Source organism: Cygnus atratus, chromosome 2 (assembly GCF_013377495.2).
Source record: "Cygnus atratus isolate AKBS03 ecotype Queensland, Australia chromosome 2, CAtr_DNAZoo_HiC_assembly, whole genome shotgun sequence".
In the NCBI taxonomy this organism is placed as follows: domain Eukaryota; kingdom Metazoa; phylum Chordata; class Aves; order Anseriformes; family Anatidae; genus Cygnus; species Cygnus atratus.
This window is the reverse complement of record NC_066363.1, coordinates 65,141,748-65,166,839: the sequence shown is the minus strand read 5'-3', so window position 1 is coordinate 65,166,839 and position 25,092 is coordinate 65,141,748. Positions and strand designations below refer to the sequence as shown.

Genomic DNA, 25,092 nt, shown 5'->3' with positions numbered 1-25,092 from the left:
TGGTTAGTGGATCATAGGCAAGTGACATTGTCATCCAAACATAAAAACTTGGTGTGTAAAGTATTACTGTCTGCCCTTGTTCATGTTCGTCTTGTAGAAGTAATATTGCTCTGGATTATTTTTGTAATCAACATGTTCAAGCTGAAGATTAACCCCTATTTTCATGGGCTTTGTTCATACCTGTGCTTCACTACCATCTTTGTAGTCCTGCACAAATGAAGAGACCTTCCCCAGTGTGCACTGAAAAGTGGTCTGAAGTGCTCTGGAAAGGACTGAGTTGCTAAGATTTATATGGTGATAGTGCTCACCTTTCAGGGTTGCAGAAATCAGAAAGATCATAGGTTAAATTTTGGCTCCTAACCTAAGTTTGCATGGCTGGTAGTTGAAAACTACTTTTAACATACAAAATTGATACAGAAATAACTGAGATGGTAAGGCTACTTTTTCATTTTTCTTTTTGAATGAGAAACATTCTTTTCTATTTTCTTTGGTTTCTTAAATGTCTAACAGGTTTCTTTGTAACATGAAGTAAATTAAGTTATTTGTTTGAAGGCCAGGAACAAAAAAAAAAAAAAAAAAGGAAATATCTGTTTTGAGCTAAACAAGTAAATAAAAATGTGAACATGTTCACATAAGGTATTTTAAATCACAATCCAGTGTCTACAGGTTCACCTGAAGTATGGTTGTATGTTTTTCTTATTTGTTCATTTCCTTTGCCTTTCAGTTCATCTAGATCAACTTAGATTTGTCTATGTCCGATCTGAAATGAATAGGGGATGTAATTTTGTGGAATTTATCGCAAGTTAACAACTGCCCTGTCAGTACTGAAGCTGGCGATGGCTTAGCATATTTGTAGGGAGGAATTTCCTATAAGTTTAATCATGCTGCATTTTCTGCTGACTAGTATTGTGCACTGATCAGTCATAACTTTATACATGTGTGGGATTTAAGTTGGATTTAATTGACTACAAGAAGATATGTATTTAACGCATCTCATTTTTTCCATTAGCTGTAATAATCCAATTAAGTGCAAATTGAAACAGGTCTCTATTAAACACAGAGGAGACAATAAATGAGCAGACATAGTTTTGAAGTTTGCAGAATTCAGTTATGTAGTATGAAGTTGTAACTGGAAGATCTATTTTTTTTTATTTTTTGGAGTGATAGTCCACAAATACATTCTGATTATGGATATAGAAATGGCCTGTCACTTGAGACCAGAAAGATATTCTTTAGAGGCCATGCTTAGCTCCATCCTCCTTCCTGCTTGGTGCAAGTATAAGATGGAGAATTCTTTTACTGTCTTCTTAATTGTCCAGTTGCTTCTATGAATTTCCAGTAGGAGAAGCTTTGCTTCTCTAACTCTGGGTATTGTCGGTGTGACAGAGGAGGTTGTGTTCCCACTGAGTGCTCTGTGTGGTGTCCCTTAAAACTAGGTGAGCTTCAACGACAGAAAATTTCACCTTGAGAAGGCAGTGAAAGATTTTTCTGATGTGGGACCCTGGGTACGATGGGCTGTGGAATGCAGTTAGCTGAATCTGACTGCTTTGACTTTGATCTACCACTGGCCATACTCTTTAGAAATCCATCACAAGAAAGTCTCTCTGTCTTCTCCCTTCCAGACCGGTAAAATCAAGTCCTCTCAGATCCTTGTGGTTACCACAGAGGCTTCTGATTTGGTCATCCCCAGAACCAGTTCAGCCACTGAAGGCCAATATGAAGCGCTGTAAGCATTGTTTTCTTCTTTATCCATTGCAGCAGTTCTCTGCTTATCACAGTAGCCCTAAGTTCAGCTCCACCAGCACTGCCGTGGTGTTCTTTTAGGACTAGTGGTACTAACCTGGTTGTCTCAGTACTTGGCACCAATGATGCTAAGACTGCTGAATCTCTCTGCTTCTGAAACTCTTCAGAGAACTAAAGCTGGTGACAAACTCGAGCAACACTGAGATTACCTATGAAAGGGGTTTTAGATCCTCTACAGAGTCTCTCCAGATTCTGGAACTCAACAAATTGTTGATGTGGAACTATCTCATGGCCTAGTGTATACTCTGTACACCCACCAATCCTGGGGGCTCTCTGTCTCTTAGGAGTACTGTTCTGGACATTATTTGGGATAACTGCTACTTGCCCAGTCACAGGAAAAAGAATTATTAATAAAGGCTAGATCACAGGGAATATGCTTCCTTGTTCAGCTTCTCAGTTGTGTCAATGGCTATGTCTTCCAAGTATAAAGACAGAGGTTGTCTGGGAATGTGTGTGTATGTGTGTGTCTTCTTCAGCTTCATTGCAGTTTAGACTTGCAGGCTGTTGTGGTTGCTGGATATAAATTCATCCCTCTGAATAAGCAGCTGTTCTTGTTTGAATTTCTACTTTTTTTTTTTTTCCTCCGGAGATGGGTAGACTTCCTGTACCTATTCCTTCAATAGGCAAAGGGTAACAAATCCATCCTGGATTCAGAATTCCAGTCCCTCTAATGGCACATATGCATCTGCCAGTCTCCTCTCCTGATCCTTTCCCAGAACTGGCAGGCATGTCCATGTCTAGCTTCAAGGAGAAGCCTGTTTTCAACCTATTTTACCAAGGGTCATGGACTTTGTATTACCATGTTTGCCTCAACAATTGCAGCCAACCTTATTCAGACAAAGCATGGGACTTCAAGGTCTACACTCCATGGACCAGGGTCTGTGTTGGCAGATAGCAGTTTCCAATCAGTGTACTATGTTGGCCCCCTCCAGTTCATCAGTTCTGGTAGAGCAAGTACTTTTTCTGGAGAACCCACTTGAGTTGAATGGATCGGGTCTGTCCTTAAACTATGTTCAGGTTTATCTAGCACCTGTTTAAGTCTGTCATTTATCTATCAACCACGTTGCTATACTTTCTCACTCTATCACTTTCAGGTTTCTCAGAGAGCTTTTTCAGTTTTTTGCCTACTGCTGGAGATGCTGCACGGTAGAATTTGAACACAATTCTGTGTATTCTGAATCCTCCCTTTTTCACATCCTTAGCATAGCTGCTCATTTCTTGGTCAGTGAAAGTAGATTTCTAAGATGCTCTCGCCTCTTCCAGAAGCCCAAGACATTGTGACAGCTCTGTCTTGATGACAGTGTTCCCTTCCAGAGTTACTGCAGGTTTTACCCTAAGGGTGTATTTGACTTTCAGCCAAATAAGTTTTCCTTCCAGGGTCTCATGCTTCAGTATTAGTAGTACCTTCTTTACTTGCATCCTTAGATAGAGAAGCATTGTTGACAGATCCAAGAGTTTTGTCTAATTTGGATGAGTGTTTGTTTAAATGGCAGCAGGTTCTGTCAGAATTTGCTGAGAAACCACCAAAACAGAACCATTCAAAGCCATGGTTTGGAGTCCAGGAAAGTCCAAGCAATTTCTGTGGTGGTGTTGAAACCTTTATTTCCAGCTTCTGTCTTGGGACTACGCGAAGTCTCTGTCTACACTTTCAGTGGGTACTAATCCATTTCTGGTTAAAAGGTTGACCTGGCATTTGGCTTAGTGGTTCGCTAGTCACTGTATGCAGGAATATGATTCTCAATTTGCTGGCTTATGTCCTCATATAACAGTGTGGAACCACCCATTGTGTGAATGTGCATTCGAACTGCCATGGAAAGAAAGAATAAAGAAAGAAGAGACTGCTTACCAGCAGCAAACATACTCTGAGATGCACATCCACACGCACATGTGTTCCCCTCCCACACTTACAGTCCCTTCAAAGTAGCATATTGGCATGGAGGAGAGGCAAATGAAATCAAATGCCCTTTACCTTATTTGCCCATCTGCTATTTTTTTAAACATTTTTTTCCAGTAAATTGAACTGCACTGAGTTAGGAAAGAAGTTTGGCATTGTAAATGGAAGCACAAGACTTTAGTTCAGAAATGTACGTTCTGCTGCAGATGGACTCTAGTCAAATTTTTGTATCTTCTAAGTCCTTCAGAACCCTTCCTGATCATCCCTCTTGTTAAATGAACTCATCTTATTGACAAAATTATAAAGAGAGTTTCAAATACATTATTGTAAGTATACCAGTGTTCTCTCTAGTTAATCAAAATGCTGTGTCCGTCTTACATTAAAGATTGGTGACCATTTTATGTTGCCATGTGCCAGCTTACAGATGACTTAGTGGCCTACCATCTGGCCTCAAAGGAGCAGCCAGGTCCCTTCCCGTCTCTCCCTTCCCCACAGGCACTCCTGATCCTTCTTCCTGCCATTGCAGTGCTCTCTGCTAAAAAGCAGGTGGGAACACTGCATGCTGGTGATATACACTGCTTCATAGTTCATCAGCCGTGGTCAAGACTATTCTTTCATCCCAGTATTCAAAGGAAATAGGAAATTGAATAAAAAGTGGGTAGGTCAAACAAAAATCTGGAAATGCATAACTGAACAATTTAAGCATTTTGATTTGCTGTCTTAGAGTGGTCTCCTCCTTCACAGAGGTTTCTTTGAATTTCTCCTGTAGGTTTGCAAGCATGTGAGCTTTCTGGATTCTTTGCTACTGTGGTACCCGTGTACTATCATTAGCCCAAAATACTTCCTTTCCATTTCATACTTACAGGAAACTGCCTTACTTTTTGGACAAGGAATATAACCAAGATCCAAAGTTTCATTTGATTCTTTTCATCTTTCTGTCCTTATCTTCAACAACCATATGGGCTAGAAATACAGTTGCTCTAAATGGAAGTGTATAATCTTCAGAAGTTGCAAGTTACAGCACTGTCCTGTTTGCTACTTAATATTGGTGAGAGGATTAGTCAGCCTTTTTAGTTTTCTGTTGACATACACCAGAGCTACGTACGTTTTACTTTCCAAATGTTCAAATTGACAGCTAGCAACGCTATTTCACGCGATTGAGTTGTGCATTTTCTTGATGTCTGATATCATAGTGTTTGTATCTCCATTAAAATATGTCAATACATGTGTATGAGAGGTAATTTATTTAAATTGTTCTGTGTACATCAAGCTGTAAGGCTTTAATTCAGGACTGAATTATCTTCCTCAAATATTTACAGCAGCTCAGACAGCAGTGATAGGCTTAATACGGGAACTATTGGTGTCTGTAGCTCATGTCATACAAGATCTCACATTTTTATGAGGTCCCATCTATTCCCAAAATCTGCGATGTTTCCACATTAAGGGAACATTGCATGCTGCTAATAATAACAAGGATGATTTGAAAGGTTCTTTCTGTCTTCAGGCACATTCAGCGCATTGTTTTGTATCCAAGAAGGACAGTGAAAAAACTCCACTGACTTGTGTGGTAGCAGGAATAGTCTCTGATACCATTTCTCCTCAGTTTTCATTGGTTTTGTGTTCGATAGTTAAGTACGTTTTAACGTCCCCATTGTGGCTGTGGGGGCAAACTGATAAAAATTGAGATGTTTATATGTTCTTTGCGTGGAGAAACATAATTAGAATATGTGCTCAACCCAAGGAGTTTTCTGGCTCCTGTAATCTTCCTGGATTGTGAGTCAATGTCTATATCTGTTATTTCTATTTAAATTTTTTTTTGTTAGTACATTTGGTTTACAATACTAGCAGCTGAAATCTGCTCAGTAAATCCACTGTTGGTACTAGACACAGCAAGAACTGGTATTGTTTTGACAGACAGACAAACAGATTTACAGTTTTAAATTGAACATTTCATACGTTAGAGCTATTATGAGAACTTGGTTAAAACATTAATGTGATGTTAAAGTAATAGTATTTTGACTTTTCTTGACAAGTATAGCAAATCTTTTGAGTGACAGTTCAGCAAAAGAGATTCCAGCCTGCAAGTATCATTTTCAAAGGGACGTTATAGAAATTAATATTCAAAAACAATGATTGGAAAATAAACTTCCTCATGGTAAGTGGAAAGTGTCTTTTCCAAAACATGGTACAGTTTATCGTTAAATGAGTAACCATGTTTTCAGACGTCTTGAGGTTGACCCAGCTATAGTGAATAGAAAGATTTCTTGCAAGTTTCTAACATCTGAGATATCAGAACAAGCTTGTTTATGGTGGAAGGATGCTGAGCTAAAACACTATCTAATTAAATTGGCATACCTTGTGCATGTTGTAAATGCACTAGGTTGCTAATTTTAGCAGAAGTGAACTGGGAGCAAGCCAGCTGTGGAAATGCAACATTTTTACTCTTTTTTTATTACTCTTTTCTTACTCTTGCATAAGAGTAATGACTGGCTTTTTTGCACTTTGCAGATAATCCTTCAGTTCAGGGAGTTCTTAAATTCTAAAGAGTCATCCTCTAAAGCGAAAATACACACAGACACACACACACAGTGAGTTAGATACAGTGTACCACTGTCTGGTGGCTATATGCTAGAGGCTGACCTGATGGAGTCTTTCACAGGAATTTCCTAAAGGACTGTTACATGTGAGAGGGCAAAAAGAGAGAATATGCACATCTGTGGAAAAGGACAGGTGAAGATGGGGAAAGGAAAGAGCTCTGACCAGCTCAATGGGCTCGACATTGAAGACCTCTGAAGCAAGCCCACCCTGAGAGAGATCTTTTTGCCCACCTCAAGCATGCTAGAGCTTCCATGGTTAAGGTATTCCTGGTTTCTAGATTTCCAGCAAATTGACTTCTGCTTTTTGTCAAGCGCACAATGCCATTTAGTCCTAAAAGAAAGACCTGCTATGTAAGACTTTTCCTACTCACTTTGCCAGAACTTCTATTCCTTTCTGCATTGTTAGATAGGTCTGAGCTCTTTGCTGCTTTTCATTGTTTTTTGCTACAGGCAGTATGGAAATCACTCCATTTGATCCCTGCTTTTCAAATAGAATATGATGTTAAAGAAATACAGAGATTATGACTAAGGAGCTTGTTCTGTTTGAACACCATTATATGCAAAGAGAGTGTAGTTAACATCTTGTTCCTTTCATTTCTGTTTTTTCCCTTCGGATTCATGTTTGGGGAGTTTAGGTTCAGTATTTCATCTGACCAGATAGCAGTTGCTGGTTGCTGATAACCTGTAAATTGGTTGCTGTTTCATGAGCTGTTCTGTGATTATGGTTTAATAGCCTTTCTTCTTCTGCATCCTAAGGGTAGAAGTTGTTCTTATGTTTTATTAGCCAAATCTTAATTTATCAATAAAAATTGATAATCCATAAATTGCAAGCAGATAATTTAATTGTGAAACTGTTCACAACATTAGTTTAGTGTTAAGGCTTCTGTTTAAGAAATTTAGTGTCATCAAATGGCTGGAATACAGAGCAGGACATTAACTGCATAACACAATAAATATTTTTGAATTTTTCAGGATGTTGAAATGAAAAACTGTAGTGCATGCTCTTCCCTGAACATTCGTGTATTGACATTTTGTATGCGTAGCTAAGCATTAACCATGGGTCATGTGGTAGGCATTTCCTGTTCTTGTGGTTTTTTGTCTGTCTTTCAAAGAAGTGTTTGAGGTCTGTGAAACTTTTACAGTGATTCAGTCTCTGCTTTTATATATATATATATATATATATATATATATATATACACGTATAATGCTGGGAAATCTCAATCAGCATCAAATGTCTTGTTTCATTTAATATGTTTCATGCTGGGCAGGAAATTAGGTCTTTTTAGGAAAAAAAAAAAGCATGCATTTCACTTTGGAGATTGGTCAGAGATTTGTAGGTGTGCTGAAATGTTACATTTGATTCCTTTTCACATATGAATGTTGGCATTTCTCAACTGAGGCTCTGGTGTTACCTCAGTGGTCAGATGTTTATTGCTGTTTGGTCTTGATGGCCTTCCTCATTAAGCACACTGGCTAAAAATCACAGAATGGTTAGGGTTGGAAGGGACCTCTTGGAGGTCATCTGGTCCAAGCCCTCTGCTGAAGCAGGGCCACCCAGAGCAGGCTGGCCAGGACCACATCCAGGCAGCTGTTGAAGATCTCCAAGAAGGGAGACCTCACAGCCTCTCTGGGCAACCTGTGCCAGGGCTCAGTCAACCACATGGCACAGAAGTGCTGCCTGGTGTTTAGACAGGACCTCCTGTGCTCCAGTCTGTGCCCATGGCCTCTTGTCTTGGCACTGGGCACCACTGGAAAGAGCCTGGCTCTTTTTTCATTGTGTCCTCCGTTCAGGTATTTATAGACATTGATTAAGATCCTCTCTGAACCTCATCTCCTGCAGGCTGGACAGTCCCCAACTCTCTCATCCTCTCTTTATAGGAGAGGTGCTTCAGATCATCTTGGTGGCCCTCCAGACTTACCAGTATGTTGGTTGTTTCTTTCTTTGCTCAAGCCAAGAAGCTAAATGCACAGTTGTTTTTAAGAACTTGGTCTTGTTAGCATAGGGTGGTTATGTCCCTACACCCCTGATATCCACCTCTGACAAGGTTATCTTGATGTAAGCAGCCACAGGACTTGAAAAGATGCTGTCATACAGACAGTTCCAGACTGTAATGTGTCATTTACTCTTTACCTGTCCCAAGGCAAAAAAAAGAGTTGGCAGATTCTCATGTCTGGGATGAAACTGTATCGTAGCAGAACTTCCTGATACGTTGGAGCTGTGTGCCATGGGGCAAAGGTGTCTTGCTTGCTTTATGCTGAGATGTTATTGCTCAATGTCTAGAGCTAATCGACTCTGCACTCACTAATGGTTGCACAGGATTTCATTTAGTGTGTGAGGAGCATCCCAGGGTATGCCTTTTTCCATGGCTACACATTTAAACCTGTCATTTGCTTTACTTGTATTTACTTGCTAAGTTGTATCTGTTCTTGCTTCTCAAAGAAGAAATTTATATTTTTAATTAATGTATGGAACGTATGTATGTCTGTTTAGCCTGGGTTTGGTCAGTCCTGAAAGTTATTCTCCCCTTTCAGCTTTAGTATAGCTTTGCAACTGAAGCACTAGTGAGAGGTGCTAGTATAAAATATAGGCAGGCCTAGTGTTTTGGGAAGATGTTATTCCAAGGCAAGAAAAACTTCTCCCTTTCTCCAGTGTTATCTTCAAAGTGACAATTCGCTCATGTTAATATAGATTTAGTGGAAACAGATTCTATAGTTTAAACACTACAATTTGTACTAAACGTTGCTAAGCAATGTTTGCCTGTTCTTAACTGTTGCTTACTTTGGTAGCCAACAACAAGAGTATTTCTTGTACTATTAGACTGGCTTCTTCCCCACGAGGACAGTCAAGCAGTGTAGGATGTTGCTCACGGAGGCTGTGCCAACACTATCTTTGTAGGTTTCCAGGACCTGACAACATGAAGCTTTAAGCAACCTGGTTGCTTCCTTTAACTGGCCCTGTTGTGAGCAGGAGGCTGGATTAGAGACCTGCGGAGGTCCCTTCCCACCTGAATAATCTCCTGAAATACTTGTTTTTAAATCTGGGGAAACTTACCTAGTGGTAGAGGCACCAGATTTCTTGGAGTTTATATCAATATACAATTTCTTTGCAATTATATTTAATATATGAACTTTGGATGCACTGATTGTATAGGCTTATCAGTCTGTGATGGTAGAGAGCACTAAAATTTAATTTTACTTTGCAAAAGTAAATACTGTCATTGAAGTTAATGGGACTACTGAAATGATTGCTGGTAACATATAATAGCATAGCTGCACCTTCCTTGGAGCTTGTGTTTGCAGGACATTCGCTACTTTAGTTAATAAGGCAAAATTATGCTAATGAAACAGCTTACTTGGAGTGCTCCAAATTCCTTGACTCGCATCCTGGCCTCTACTGTACCATCTCAAGAAGTCTGAAGTTAGGCACCCAAAATACATCTATTAAAGCTGTTGATGATTGACTTTAAAATCCTCTCAATTTGTGCTTAAAATTAAGCATGGCACGTGGCTTAATCTTGTTCAGCTTTTTCTGTTAACTGAGAACATTTTTATATATGCACAGTTTATGTAATCATGATTTTTATACACTTTGGAAAAACTATAATTTTAGGAAAACGTTTATGGCACTACTTAGCACGTAGGAGGCAGTATGAAGCTAAAGATGTAATACAATAATAATAAAAAATGACAATTTAGTTATGCCCTGTTGCGATTAATGTAAGTTCTGGTGTCCTTACATTTGCTAGTTAGACTTATATCTTTATCTCATAATCACGTTCTGTTACTTATTCATGGAAAAAGACCCAGTAGGGTGATTTATGACTGCTTTGCAATAGTTTCAGTGAAATCAAAATTAAATAAGCATCAGATGTCAAATATAAGAATATTTTGAATATTTTAAGGCACCAGAAAGCTTAGCTTTTAATCAGAGTAAAATTCTTTGTAATGGTCTCTCTCTTTTGAAGAGTTGTCCATCTTTGAACAACTACTGTTGTTAATTAATTGTCAGTAACATTTTAGCTGTATGTTTAAGACTTAATGTTTGAACGCTTTCACAAGAAGTTTGATTTTGCTTGCAGTTCCCTGGGAGCTGAAGTACAGGTTTAGGATCCAAAGGTGAGGCACTTTCATTTGAAAATCTGGTCTTTGTATGCAGTGATTTTAAAAATTCTGCAGTATAAACTGAGCATGAAAGAGGATGAAAGTTCATTGGGCTGTAGGGCAGATAGTGGTTGCTGGCTAAATGTTTCACAGGGTCACACTGAGAAGGAAGGGAGCTTGGTGCTTTACTTCAGTTCTTTTCCTTTTTTAAAAATACAAGCATGTAGCTCTGTTGGAAGGGAGAGAAAGGGAGTGGGTGTTATAATAACACGTAGGCTTTGAGACAGGCAATTCTGAAAGTTACTTAAACAAAACCATTGAGATCATTTTGTCAAGACACTGTCTAGTTCACCAGCAAATGCTAAAGAAAAAAAAAATTGCTTATACCTCTCCTTTATTTGCTGCATGAGTTACCTCACTAGATTACTATTGACACCATCACACTTGTGTTCTTTTGCTCTATTTCCTGTGTGTAGAGCAAAGTGCAGTAGAGAAATTGTGGTTGAACAAAGCCATGTTTAGAAACATGGCATGTTTTGAGCACAGAATTCCTATCGAAGCAAAGGAATTAAACAGAAAGTCCTGATAGGAAAGCAGACCAAAGCGAGAAAGAGATGCTCTGGTACCTGAAAAGTGAGTCATTGTGCACAGCAGCATTGTTACCTGTCCTCTTGGACTGGGTAACCTAATCCTATTTGATGTCACACAGTTTATGGAAAAGATGCTTTTTAGCCCTCTGTTGGAAATGACAGCACTTGCCAACAAAAGTACCAATTCACCCAAGAGAAAGAGGAATTGCTGCATCAGTGTCACCAGCTGAACAGGGAGAAGGGCTTTGTGACTGCACAGGGAGGCAAGCAAAGTGTGGAGTGGCAGAGAGAGGAAGACAAGGAAATCAGCTTCTTTTTTTCATGTCAGGTTGTTTTATGTTCCCAGGCTTCAGCATGTTGGTATGGGTGTGCAGCCCTGGCAAGGTATCACCCTCCTGAAAGTTTGTGTCTCCATTCCTGTTAACAGGAATGTTAACAATTATGGTACCCATGCTTTCCGCCGGTTTTGTTATTGCGTCTAGAAATATTGATACAGCTGATCTTTGTGCAAACATCTAGCTGTAGGTTAACAACCATGTAATGGAATATCTTCAACATAATTTGGCAATACAAAAAGAAGACTTATACAAAAGGAACAAAAAAACTAAAAATAAGTGAAAAGAAGTTGTCAGGGTTTCCTCTTTTTCCCCAAAATATGTTAGAAATTTAATTGCTAGAAAACCTGAAGTATTTCCATTAACAATAAGTATTTCTAAACTGTCAAGGAGTGAAATACAGCACAGCACTTATACTATGGTTAAGCCTTGTAAAGCCATCAAAAGAAAGTATGTTTTGCAGGATTTTATACACTGGTATAGTGAAGAAAACCTGAGATTTCATCTCTGGAATTGCAAAAAGCATAGAGTCAGAAGTAGAAATAAGAAACTGGTTCTCATGATTTCCATAGTCTGGAATTTTATAGGTGTAGATGCAGCATAATTAGTGGTTGTGAAGACCAAAGTAAATGACTATTTTTGTATAGGATGTAATGCATAACTTGCCTTTTTTCTATTTTTTTCTTTCATTTTCAAACAATTTTTATGGTTTGGCATGTGTCGAATGATATTTTTTAAAGTAAAGCTGTAAACAGATTCTATAAAATTCTGATCTTACTTTTGTAATGAATTCATGTTTTTAATTGCTTAGTCTGTAGATTAAAGATATAGCTTTTAGTGTTTTTAGGACTTCCTCAAGCCACATCACATCTTTCAGCTGTGCTGGTTTCCAGTCTCCAGTGTGGTGCAGTTTGAGTGTGCCTGTTGCTCCTCACTGTGTTGATGAAGCCTTGGAATGGTTGTTACCTAATGTTCGGAGGCATCAGGGAGAAGCACATCGTTTGGTTGTTCAATTACTGCAGTGTAAAACACCTTTGTCTTTCTGTGTATGTTTGTCTCCTTGGATGTTTGCGCTTCATGGCACTATTATCTTCCTAGCTGCATGTAATCTGCCCAGCACTTCCCCCAGTGCTCCAGTACAAACACCAACAGTGTGATAGGTGTGGAGGCGTGAATGTGATAGGATAAAAGCTGCAGTATGTTCATAAAAGGAACCAAATTACTTACACTCAATTAACGTGGCCTTGGTTTTGAGAGATCACCAAACCATGGCTAAAAACACCCTTTTATATAATTACCTTGTTATTTTCTCTTCGGTTGGTGTAAAATGGAGTTTAGTTGTTATTGAAAAAAGTTGCAGTAGGCCGTGAATTTTAAAGAAACTGCCACTAATAATATTAGTGTGAGACACTGATTTAATTGGGAAGCAATGGAAAGTATAGAACATAATGATGGAAGGCAGCTTTGCTTTGAATATGCTAAATGTAGCCTAATATGAATAGGTTTGGGTAATAAAGCAATAAATGCAAAGTTCATTTAATGGTTAAGTGGAGAGTTACTACAGAAATTTCTTTCTGGGTGCATAAGATGAGCACAAGCTCCCCACAGCTAGGATTTCAGAGCCCTTGTTTCTGGAGAGGGATTCTAGTCTCTCTGTTATGAGATGACAGAATGCAACAAGGCAGCATGTTACTCTTCATACTTAAATTTCTTCAGGTAGGGCTGGGAGAGCAATAGGTCAGGTTCTGCAGCACTTCCACACGTGCAATACACTGTGTACAACATCTGTTCCTTAACCTTTCAGTTTGCAAGGAAATCTCAATAGCCTTTCGCCCTCTGTGAATGTATGTGTAAATGAAGTTGGCAATGAATTGAAAACAGGCTTTTGAACTTCCAAGTACCTGAGCTCTGGCCTTAGCACACAGCTCAGTTGGGTTGTGCTCTGGCACCGCGGTGGCAGACATGTCATCTTCTTGCCCTTCTTTTCCCACTGGTCACTTTGTGTTCTCTTCTTCTAGATGAGCATTAGGTGTTGCCTGGCTTTCCTTTAAATGGAGCAGGAATTTCACCCTGGACTCATCAGCACCAGTATCTCTCATCAGATGCAGACGATGTGTTGGCATTCCTCTCACCACAGTGCAGAAAGCATATGGTGTTTCTGTGAGAGGATACTCCTTAAGCCGCTGAAAGGACTGTAGGAGTTGATCAGTACTGGGAAGCCTGAGCTTTCTCCATCTATCTCCTCGTGAAGCTGACTGTGAGAGTTTTGTCTGTGTATATGCTGTCGTAATTAGTCTTTTCTTACCTAGGAGTGCACATAAACCTCTGTTCCTGAGTACTTCTATATTCAGGTAACCATACTACGTGGAGTTTCTCAGCACTGCTTCCGAAAATGTGTGTGCAGCTGAACCTTTTTAGAGGCATCAGACTTCTTGTCACATCAGATCTTTCCTTTGTGTTGAATGTTGGCAATCAGACAAAATACGGTTTTGGCTAACAACCAAACAGTTGTAAAGTTTGAGAAATTGGATTTACACCCACTATGTTTGTCTTCCTCTGAAGTCACTACCAGTTAGGCTATGATTGACTGTTTGTATGTTAGGAAGTATGTTTAAAATAGTTAATGGGCAGAATAAATATGACACCGTTGAGGTAAACAAAGATATATGTAAAAAAAAAAAAAAGTTTGTAAGTATCAACACTGAAATTCAGTCTGTCTGTATGTTTTGTTAGAGAAGTTTGGACTCTTTACAAATATAAGTACTCACTACAAAGTTATTCTGCTGAATAATATTCAAAATTGTTTGCTCTTCACTATGCTTCTGAAGCTCCCCGTGCATACCTGCTTAAAACCAGCAACAAGTGTAGCTAGTAATGAAGTAATTCAAATTTATTTTGTTTCATGATGCACAAATAGAAGAATAATTTAAGTGTGACTGATTTTATTCCTCTGCAGTAGTTGCTTATCTGAAACGCTATTAAAGTTCAGTAACTGTAGCTCCCAAATACAGTATTTGACAGATGGTGTGGGTGGTTTGTGCCATTTCCATGATAAATCTACTTACAAATATAACCATGAGTAAGTAGTCTTCATTCCTTGACTAGTGTAACATATAGACAGAAAAGGTGACAGCGCAACATGAAAATGGATTTGTGTCTTGGTTCTTCATTTTCCTGCTGTAATGATTTGAATTTTGGAACAAGTGCAAAAGAGAGATTTCTTTTTACTTTATCTAAAAAAGAGTTGCTATAAATACTAAAATATTCTTTCAGTAGCCTTTCTTTTCTTACACTTTCTTTGAAACCTTTCCTATAATGAATTACTTTTGTAATGTCTTAGTGCATCAGTTAGAAAGCATTATTTTTGCTAGATGGGAACAAACTGGATCTTTGCTAAGATACATTTGCTATTCAAAAAATACTAGAGGTGGGAGAGTTGGACAGTCCTGTTGCACCTGTGCTCACTATGTGAACTACTCTTACAGCTGAAGCTTAGAGACAATAGAATGCTATAAATAAAAATATACTACGTTATCCAGTTCTAATATTCTTTCTTACCCTCTTTGTGTTTTAACAGAAATCACAGATGCTAGTACTAGAGGAAACCCAGATACAATTAAGGGTGTGAAAAGAAAAAAGATTGTGACTGAAAACCATCTAAAAAAAATACCAAAATCGCCTTTGAGAAACCCCACAGAATCCAAGGTTAAACAAAATGTAGACCTTCCACCACTAAAAGTTCTTCCGGATGCCTCAGAACATGCCACGGCACAGGACCACGTACCTGTGCAAAATGGAAGTCAATGTACCAAACAAAACGGGGGAGCGCTTAGTAGTGAGATAAGTGCTGAAACAACCAAATCTGAGATACTGATGCAGACAAAGCCTTCATTGACACATCAGTCCCTAGACTTGAGTAAACAGGCAGTAGAGGATTCTGATGCGAGCCAGTTGAGCTCACCAGAGAAGTCTCTCTCCAACTCCTTACCAAGTAAAACAAAGACTGACAGTAATGAATGTATTACTTTTGTTGATGGTAGTACGTCATCCCCATGTACACGTACTGCATTCGATGTCTTGTTAAAAGCTATGGAGCCTGAACTGAACATCTTAGCACAAGAGTGCCCCCATTATGGGGTGCAGATAGAGAAACTGAGACCAAATAAAATTGTAAGCACCTCTCCTAGTCTCACGTCCAATACAATGAGTGTCCAAAACCAGCCTGCTTTGTCTCAGCATGAGTTTACAGCTGGACCTCACTATTTCCCATGTACATTGAACAACGTGCATGTAGCAACAGCTGCCAAGAGTGGACAAACACAGGTCCAGTCGGTTTCTCGTTCACAAGACCTTGTTACTGAAACCAGCCATCAAAATCACCAGGTTGTTATGTGTCCAAATTTCACAGGTTCCGTGGTGCAACAGCAGAGTCAAGAAAACGCCAAGCTCCAGCAGACATACAGCATAGCAGTAACTTCCTCTGGTGTTCACACCTCATCTTCCACTGTAACTCAGGTTTTTCCTCAAAATCAGTTAGTAGCTAGTTCATCTTCACCTTTGTCAGTTAACACACCTAGTTCAACACACTTGTCTATAGGTCCCATGTATAATTCAGCCCAGATAGCATCAGTTGTAAACCATGGCGTAGAACAAATATGTAACCTCTTGAAAGACCAGAAACCTAAAAAGCTGGGGAAGTACGTCTGTGAGTATTGCAATCGGGCCTGTGCCAAGCCCAGTGTTCTCCAAAAGCACATCCGATCCCATACTGGAGAGCGACCGTATCCTTGCATTACATGTGGGTTTTCATTTAAAACTAAAAGTAATTTGTACAAGCACAAAAAATCCCATGCACATGCTGTCAAACTTGGACTTGTCCTACAGCCAGATGCTGGTGGTCTCTTCTTATCTCATGACTCAGACAAAGCACTTAGCATTCATTCAGATGTGGAAGAAAGTGGTGAAAGTGAAGATGAAGGCACTGCTGATGAAAGACAAGATGATCAAGAACTGGAACCTGCACAAATAGTGAAAGTCATTTCAAGTGCAGAAGCCGTATGGAAGGGAAGCCCTGTTCCACTAAGTAACCCAGATTGTATCCCAAGTGATTCTTCATTACACAATACAGAACCACAAGTAAGGGCAGCTTTACCAAAAGTAGTGGTTCACGCTGTAAATGTTTCTCCGTTAAGGGCCGATAGCCCCAAAGTAACAGATCTAGCACCTGAGCTTGCTGCAGCACAGAGAAAAGGAGATTTTAAAGTGACAAATCTTCAGTCAAATTTAACACATAAGGACTCATTAAAAGAAAATGACATAAAACAAAATCAGAAAACAGAACTGGGCCTATTAGAGGAGCAGCTGGGATCTGCAGTAGGAGTTGTGCACGCTCAGCTTCAGAGACAACAGGCAACCGATTGTTCCCAGGAGCAGCAAGGAAAATGCCTTCTGAGCCCTAGAAGTTTAGGTAGTACTGATTCTGGTTATTTTTCTCGTTCTGAAAGTGCTGATCAAACAATGAGCCCACCAGCTCCTTTCGTAAGAGGATTATTGCCCTCTGAAAAAGATTCAAATAAAAATTTGCCCTGTGTACCAAGAGCAAGTGGAATGGTAGCATCAGTGGTACAAACAGTTTGTACCGAGAAAAATTTGATTCTCTCTGGCCAAATGCGACCTCCCATGGCAACAAAAACCCTCGAGGAGCGTATCTCAAAGTTAATTTCTGATAATGAAGCTGTTGTGGATGACAAACAGTTAGATAGCGTGAAACCAAGAAGAACATCTCTTTCGAGAAGAGGAAGCATAGATTCACCAAAATCCTACATATTTAAGGATTCTTTCCAGTTTGATTTAAAGCCTATGGGAAGAAGAACTAGTTCAAGCTCTGATATACCAAAGTCTCCTTTCACACCCACTGAGAAATCAAAGCAAGTTTTTCTTCTCTCTGTACCATCCCTTGACTGTTTGCCTATAACACGAAGTAATTCCATGCCTACTACCAGTTATTCAGCAGTACCTCCAAATGTAATACCTCCCTCTCATCCACTTAGAGGAAGTCAGTCATTTGATGATAAAATCGGTTCTTTATACGATGATGTTTTTGTATCAGGACCTGCTGCTCCACTGAACCAAGGTGGACATCCTCGGACCCTTGTTAGACAGGCAGCAATAGAAGATTCTTCTACTGGTGAAAGCCAAGTTCTTGGATCAGTGCGACCTGCAGAAGAAAGTTATCTGGGATGTAATTTATCAAATGAATCTTCATTGCTAAGGAACAAGTTCCTGGCACAGGGATCAAACTTAGAAAAAACTAAGAAGTCCCCTCAGGTGCGAGGAACAATGTTTGAGTGTGAAACCTGCAGAAACAGGTATAGGAAACTGGAAAACTTTGAAAACCACAAGAAATTTTACTGTTCAGAGTTGCATGGACCTAAAACTAAAGCTGCAATCCGAGAGCCTGAACATAAAACTGTTCCAAATAGTACACAACCTCAAATTCTGCACTACAGAGTCACTACTTCAACTGGCGTCTGGGAACAGACTCCACAAATAAGGAAAAGAAGGAAAATGAAAAGTGTTGGAGATGATGATGACCCACAACAAAACGACACAAGCACACCATCAAAGAATGCGGAATGCCAAAGTAAGCCAGCAATTTCTTCCAGTCAGTCAAAACTCAGTGCATCAGTAGTAGGTTTGCAACAGCCAAGCAACCTTCTACTTCGAAGTTCACAAATTCAGCTTGTGGCTCGAGGCACAGATCTGACAACAGAGCCAAAGATGTCTCCGCTCATTGAAAAGCAGACAAGTTCAGTTATGCAAGAAAAGGTGGAGTTGAAAAGACAAGGGACTGGTATTTCAGTAATACAGCATACCAATTCACTGAGCAGAAATAGCTCATTTGAGAAATCGGAGTCATTTGAAAGAGTATCACCAGTTTCATCTCAAGAGCCCAACAAGGTTGCAAAACACCGCTCTTTGAATGCAGTTGCAGTCCAAGAGGATAGACACTGTCGTCTGAATACTTCCCAGCATCATCAGTCACTGACATTAGAAGCATCTAGAGGGGAAGTGCAGGGAAGCCAAGTAGTTTCTAATGAGAAGAACACACCACTTCAGACATCAAGACTCGTTCGCCAGCATAACATCCAGGTTCCTGAAATACTGGTCACAGAAGAACCAGACAGGGAACAAGAAAACCAGTGCAGCGATCAGGAAAAGACAGAAAGATTTAATTGGCCACAGCGCAGTGAAACACTGTCAAAATTGCCAACAGAAAAACTTCCACCGAAGAAGAAAAGAATTCGCTTGGCCGAAATGGAGCACTCATCTGCTGAATCGAGCATTGACTCCACTCTTTCCAGAAGTCTAAGTCAAGGGAGTAGTTTGTCTCATGCCTCCAGTTTCTCAGTGTCTCTCGATAAAGATGAGATTTCAAAGGTGGACAATCCTTCTAAAGCAGAACTTATTAGTAAGTCGTCAGAATTCCTTATGATTCCCACTGGCTCTCATGTGCTGGGCATGCCTGGCCTGCATTACAGGGAAATGAGGCGTGCTGCGTCAGAGCAGATCAGCTGCACGCAGCCCTCGATGGAGGTTGTAGACTACAGGAGTAAGTCTTTTGACTGTGGAAGCATATCTCCATCGAAACCTGCCTCACTTGTAGAGATAGCTGCTCCAAAACTGTCATCTGGAAATGGAGTTACTGGACATGTGCCTCTGCTAGAAAGAAGGAGGGGACCATTTGTAAGACAAATATCTTTAAATATTGCTCCAGAAAATCGTCCAGTTAAATTGACTTCTTTGTTTCAGACAGTTCATACTACAGATGTGCCATTTCACAGGCTGCAGACCTCCAGCAAATCCTCAGTGGAGTTTCCTTTAAGTACACAGCATTCTCAAACTCACTCCAGGCCTCACTCAGCAATTCAAAATTCTAATCCCATTAACCTGTCTTCAGTTCAGCAGCCTCTAGATCATGTTTTGAATAATCAAAGACAGCAATCTTCAATGCATCAGCCTTCCCAGACTTCTACTAAAACATCAACCCAAGGGGAACGAGTGAATTCATACACACTTTCTTGTCACCCTGATGAACAAAAGGATTGTTTTGCTCCGAAGTATCAACTCCAAGTTAAAACATTACATATAGGTCAGCCATACTCTTCTAAATTGCTAAAAAATAGTCTATCAAGTCAGACTGTCCCAAGTCAAGCTGGAGTGGACCAGAATGCATCCTCCTTTGAGCTGCAGGCTAAACTGTCTGACAATATGTCTAATCCTTATTCTGTGCCTCCTCTAAAACAAATTGTCCCTAATAACTGCAGCAGTCAGATACATCAGATTCCTCCTTTTGTAGTTCCTGTCCGTATTTACAGTGGCATCCCATCCTATGGCTTTGCAACCGTTACACCCCTTCCTCAAATTTTAGTGACTCAGGATCAGGTAAACCAATCTATTTGCAAAACAAATGCTGTGAGAGTGCCAACGCTTGAAGGCAAAACTCAGCTGCCAAAATCTCACAAAGATCAGAGAACTTTGCCAAATTCATTTGAGTTTGAAAATTCAATACCAGAAAGTGGAACCAGAAATTCACCTTTGTCAAGCTCTTTGAATATTATTCAGAAAGTGCCAGTTAGTGGACTCTTCCCTCAACAAGAAGCTACACCTTCAAGTAAACGAATGCTTTCCCCAGCCAACAGTTTAGATATTGCCATGGAAAAACAGCAAAAACGTGTTAAAGATGAGAGTGGAGCTGCTTGCATGACCGATGCCAGACCATTACATTCACTGAGCGTTCGATCTAATGACCTGGCTAATAAGCAAAAGAAACCAATCTTGGTGAGACAGGTTTGCACCACAGAGCCTCTTGAAAATCACCTCCTAGATCCTGATGGTGTTGCACAGAATGAAAAAAGCAGCAAAGCTAGTATTTCAGACATGCTGTTGCCTGACCGTCATTCATCTGAAACTGGGGTTTCAGAAACCCTGAGGGAGTCACCAGAATCTGAAGACATGAAGTCTTCAGCATCACCAGCGTTTGCAGTTGGAAAACCATCTGAACTGTCTCCAGTGAGTAATCAGAATTCTCTTTTAAAGGCTGTAGGCAACAGTCAAGAAAGAAGATCCCCAAGTAGTAGTCATGAGAGCAAGCAAATCAATAGCCAGAGTCAAGCAAAGCCTCTAACCATGCTGGCTGCGGTGAATACAGGAGAAATGCAGAGGTTGTCATTTCCAAGCCTCAAGACCTCAACGAGCTTTACCTGGTGTTTTCTCCTGAAGAGGAAACCGTTACATCTGCTGCAAAATGATCAGAAAATTTCAGCCTACTCTACATGGACCATTAGTCCCAACAATCCTAATCCACTTGGTTTGTCAACAAAGGTAGCTCTTTCTCTCCTCAACTCAAAACAGAAAGTTGAAAAACCGCTATACACTCAAGCAAGAACTACTCATCCCAGGTCTGATCTACTGGTCTATTCAAGCAAGTGGAAGAACAGCTTAACGAAGGTACTTAACCTATGCCTGATATATACTGATCATTTATGGAGGATTTGCTTTGGTGATTGAGTTTGTTCATATTTCGGAGAATGTAATGTGCCTGACGTGTAATATATGCTCTTATTTATTTTAGTTATGCTGGATCAGACTGCTAAAAAGATCTTAAGTAATTCCATTAAGAAACCTCTTCATAAGGATTTATCACTTTTCATGGAAATTAGTTCCCGGATTTAAATCTGCATATAAAATGTTTATTGTGACAGGATTGTGTTTTGCTATTTTTTAAATGCAAAGGGTATAACAAATAGTTCTGGTAGAATTTTTTTTTAAACACTTAAAACAGGTTAATTCAAGATTATAGCTGCATATTTTCCTTTAAAAATCTGCTGGTATTTTTTGTTATAAAAATATGCTTATAGTGAACAGGTGTCTATGGACAGCGTAAAGATATTTTTCACCATTGCTGATCATCTAACTGGTGGAGGAGCAGTGCTCCACTTCCCTTTCTCCCACCTAGGTTAGTTGGTGGTGTGAAATAATGACAAAAATAGTGAAGTTTAAAAGAAAATTACAGCTTTCATAAAGACATTGGCAACTTCTTAGATTGATATGGCTACAAAGATGCCATTAAATCTTGTGCAGTGGAATATACTCAGGGTAACATTTGTGACACACATAAAACACAACATAACTCCAGAGTCAAATGTGGAAAAGAGCAAAGTAGTCACTTTTTATTTCTTTAACCACCTTAGGACTGCATGGATGTGATCAGGATTTACTAGACTGTGTGCTGATTTGCACTGAATTTGGCATTCCTAAGTAATTGGTGCGCCTCTGCAAATTGTTGAGTGTGACTCTTGGACCTATAGTATGGCAGCAAGTGTCACTGTCTATTTAGTGGATCACATAGCTTTTGTTAACTCATCTATTAAAGCTATAAAGCTTGCTGAGGAGAGCCTTGGTGTACAGTGTGATTTCACACTCTTTGTCCTCTGCTGTGCCTGGGGTATGCTCGTTGCCATGCTTCTCCTCTTAGCTGGCAAAAACAGAGGATTTCCATAGAGCACCAATTCTCCAGAATTGCTCAGAGGCTGTCTAGGCTCACCTCCTTTGGGGAGGTGAGAGCAATTGTTACTGCTCTAATCTTGCAGTCTGCCATCTACAAAACTTTCTGGCCAACAGGCTGGGAATCAGGACCCATGGGGCATGCATTCACTCTAGAGGAAGCATGCCAAGGCTTTGGGAAAAGGCATGCATTCCTGCTGATGTTGAGTGGTGAAAACTTGCTCTTCGAGGTCACAAGAGAATGTTTCTGTGCTTGCTGAGTGTTTTGCTAAAATACAAAGCTGTCAATGGGGGAAAGAGCAATAAGATGAGAAGCTCTATGTAAGAGGAAGAATTAGTTGCAGAATTACAGGGGGAGTTGAGAAGATATGCAGAAACCCCTATGGCCAAAAGCAATAGAGTTAAATCTCTCTCTCTTGATATCATTGGGAGATTTTGCTAACATTCATATTGGTGTTCAAAGCTAAGTCGATAATGTTTCATGTGGGAAATACAGATTGCTGACTTGCTGCTAGTACTGCAACTAAATTCAGTTACTGGTTCCATATTAGTGTGTCTCCTTTTACTTAAACTCATATTGCCTTTTCTAGTGTGCCTCCTCATATGTTTTTTGAGATGTTGTACTTAAATAGTGCTAAACCTTAAAATAAATAAATAAATAAAAATTTGAAGGTTTAGCTTTTTTCAGCATACATGGTTGAGCAATTTGTTCTAAGGAAGGCAAGTCTCTTGTTACTTGTGTTGTTGACTCATGCTTGTTTTATTTTTAAAGAACAGTCTATTAGAAGAAATTCTCTAATAACAAAGCTACTGTGTGCCTCACAAAGAATAAATTTTGTCTACAAACAAGTTCTGTTTAGAATGTAAATAATGGATAACAATACTCTGAAAAATATTTTGACAGCACCCTTTTAAGCATTCTAGGAGTTCTTAAGTGCAGTAATAGGCAGCTGTCAGGTACATTTACATTGCTTCTTCCACAAAAGAACTACAGTTATTAATCTTTCTTCAGTCTTTCTTGCTGACATTTTGCATCAAACACACTACCAAGGTCAAGATGAAGAGTTCTTAAGCTCTGCTTGGGGCTGATTTACAGATTTTCTTCAGAGCCATTATGAAGGAAGAATGTACAGCGAGAAACCACCAATAAAAGTTTATTGGCATCTTAGACTGTACAAACAAGGTTCGGGGTGGCAGAAATTAAAAATTTTAAAGGCCTGATAGGTAGGATATGACCTAGGATATGACCTGACACCCCCAAAGTTTGCCTTGTTTCCCTTTCAGTGTCTCGGGCTTTCCAGGATGATGAGGATGCTGTTAGAAGATAACCTCTGTGTTACCACTTTCTAGTTAGACTTGATAGTGGAATGGCTCGTGCCCACTTGGAAAGTTCTAGTTACTGTCATCACAGGAGCCATGCCGAATGAAAGCAAAACCTGAAATTGCTCATTATGTTCATGCCCAGTAATTCTCCCACTGGCATCTTCTGGTTGAGGTTGACAGTGGAACCAGAACATTGGTGGTCCTTTGGGAAGATAATATTCCATTAAAACAAACAAACAAACAAAAAAAAGCAAAGTAATTCTCTCTTACCTTCAAAAGAATGTGACTGATTTCCTGCTTAAATGCTTGGCAGAGTCCTGAGTTCGTTGGAGAACCACAGTTTAGATTGCAAGTCTTTGAGGGTTGTGACTGTCATTCAGAAGATGTTTGCTTGAGTGGTTTGCACATTTTAACCCTGACCTGAAAGAGAGCTCTAAGGGTCACTATAATACAGTTTATAAATAACTATAGAAATATGGTGTTGTTACCCCTCACCTCTTTTCTCACAGTCTCAGCCCTTTCCAGAGAGATGTGGAGCATTCTGCTAGGGGGCTTTAACTGCCGATCTCACAAAGGTAAACCATCCCTAGTTTTGCCCCCAGAACCAAGTCATGTTTACTGAGAGCTCACGTTGCTGCATAACTGCTACTAATCACTGTCACAAAAAGGTAATTCTTTCAACAATAGATGCCATGGGAAATGAAGAGACGTGAACAAAATGCAAACAATAAGTAACCCCGGGACTTTGTTTACTCTTCACAACTCACTGCTCAGAGGCAATAGGTGAAGTTGCCACGTTTCAGTGATTCAAAGAACAAACCACAAAGTGGGATTGTGAAAGAAGCTCCTGGAATGAACGCAGCATGTTAGAATGTAACATGGGGTTCACCTGTATGGAAAAGGCTTATTTTATTTCCCTACTCCTAATTTTTTTTAATGGTTTGATTCGTTAATATTTTTTGCCAGTTTTTGTTGCCTGAAATCATTGGTGTTGCATCAGGAGCTCTGTCTCAAGCCTCTGCTTTGTTTTTTTGGCTTTTTTCTCTGAGGTGAATCAGTAAAGTTTGAAGTATGCCAGCGTGAAGATCTCCAGGCATGAATAGGCTGAAGAATGGAAAGCTTCTACTAACTGAAAAGCTTTCCTTTCATGGATGATGGGCCACAACTGTCCAACTCACCAATGGAAAGTAGTTAAATTCAGAAGATTTTTATGTGTAAACTAGTAAAAGTTTAAAAAGTAAAAAAAGTGAAAGTAAAAAAGATATTAAAACCTTTTCCCTCAGGTGACTGGGTGCCAGTGGGAAAAATGTTTAATGAATATTATCTGAAATTTATAACTTCAATGATTCAGGCTCCGAGCATTTTTTTTGTGGTGTTTTTTTTTGTTTGTTTGTTTGTTTGTTTGTTTTGTTTTGTTTGCTTCCGAGGGGTGTTGTAAAGTACCAGAAGTATCTATTGAACTCTTGTCTCTGGACAGCCCTAACAGCAGTTTTGTTTTGTTTTGTGTTTTTTTCCCCAGTTAAAACTGATATAAATCTGATATAAATATCAGTAATTGGAGACAGCAGAGTGAAATTGGAGCAAAATAAGTAAAGTAGAAATGAATCATGGTCTATGTCTCTATAGTAGGAGAAAGGGAAGACTTAGAAGTGGAAGGTGTAAGCAATTGCGGAGAGGAAAATTTTACTGCATTGTCATTTTTTACCCTTCACCCTGGTACGTGTGGGGTTTTGTTAGGTTTCACGTGAGGTATGGTAAAGTATTTGTGTGCAAGAAACCTATGCTACTTAGAGACTGATCCCTCTTGAAGATTCACAGAGGGACCCAAATCTTATTCAGCATCAGTGTGGAATTTTCCATAAAATTAAGCATGTTTTCTTCAT

General features: G+C 39.6%; 1 protein-coding gene across 4 annotated transcripts in view; it reads left to right on the top strand.

Moving 5' to 3' along the window:
- HIVEP1 (HIVEP zinc finger 1) overlaps positions 1-25,092 on the top strand; it is a 118,999-nt gene that overhangs the window by 67,416 nt on the left and 26,491 nt on the right. For all 4 annotated transcript variants that reach the window (XM_050708695.1, XM_035552436.1, XM_050708694.1 and 1 more), the window contains exon 4: positions 14,898-20,830. In XM_050708695.1, the coding sequence (XP_050564652.1) occupies positions 14,898-20,830 (5,933 nt within the window). The remainder of the gene's footprint in view (positions 1-14,897; positions 20,831-25,092) is intronic.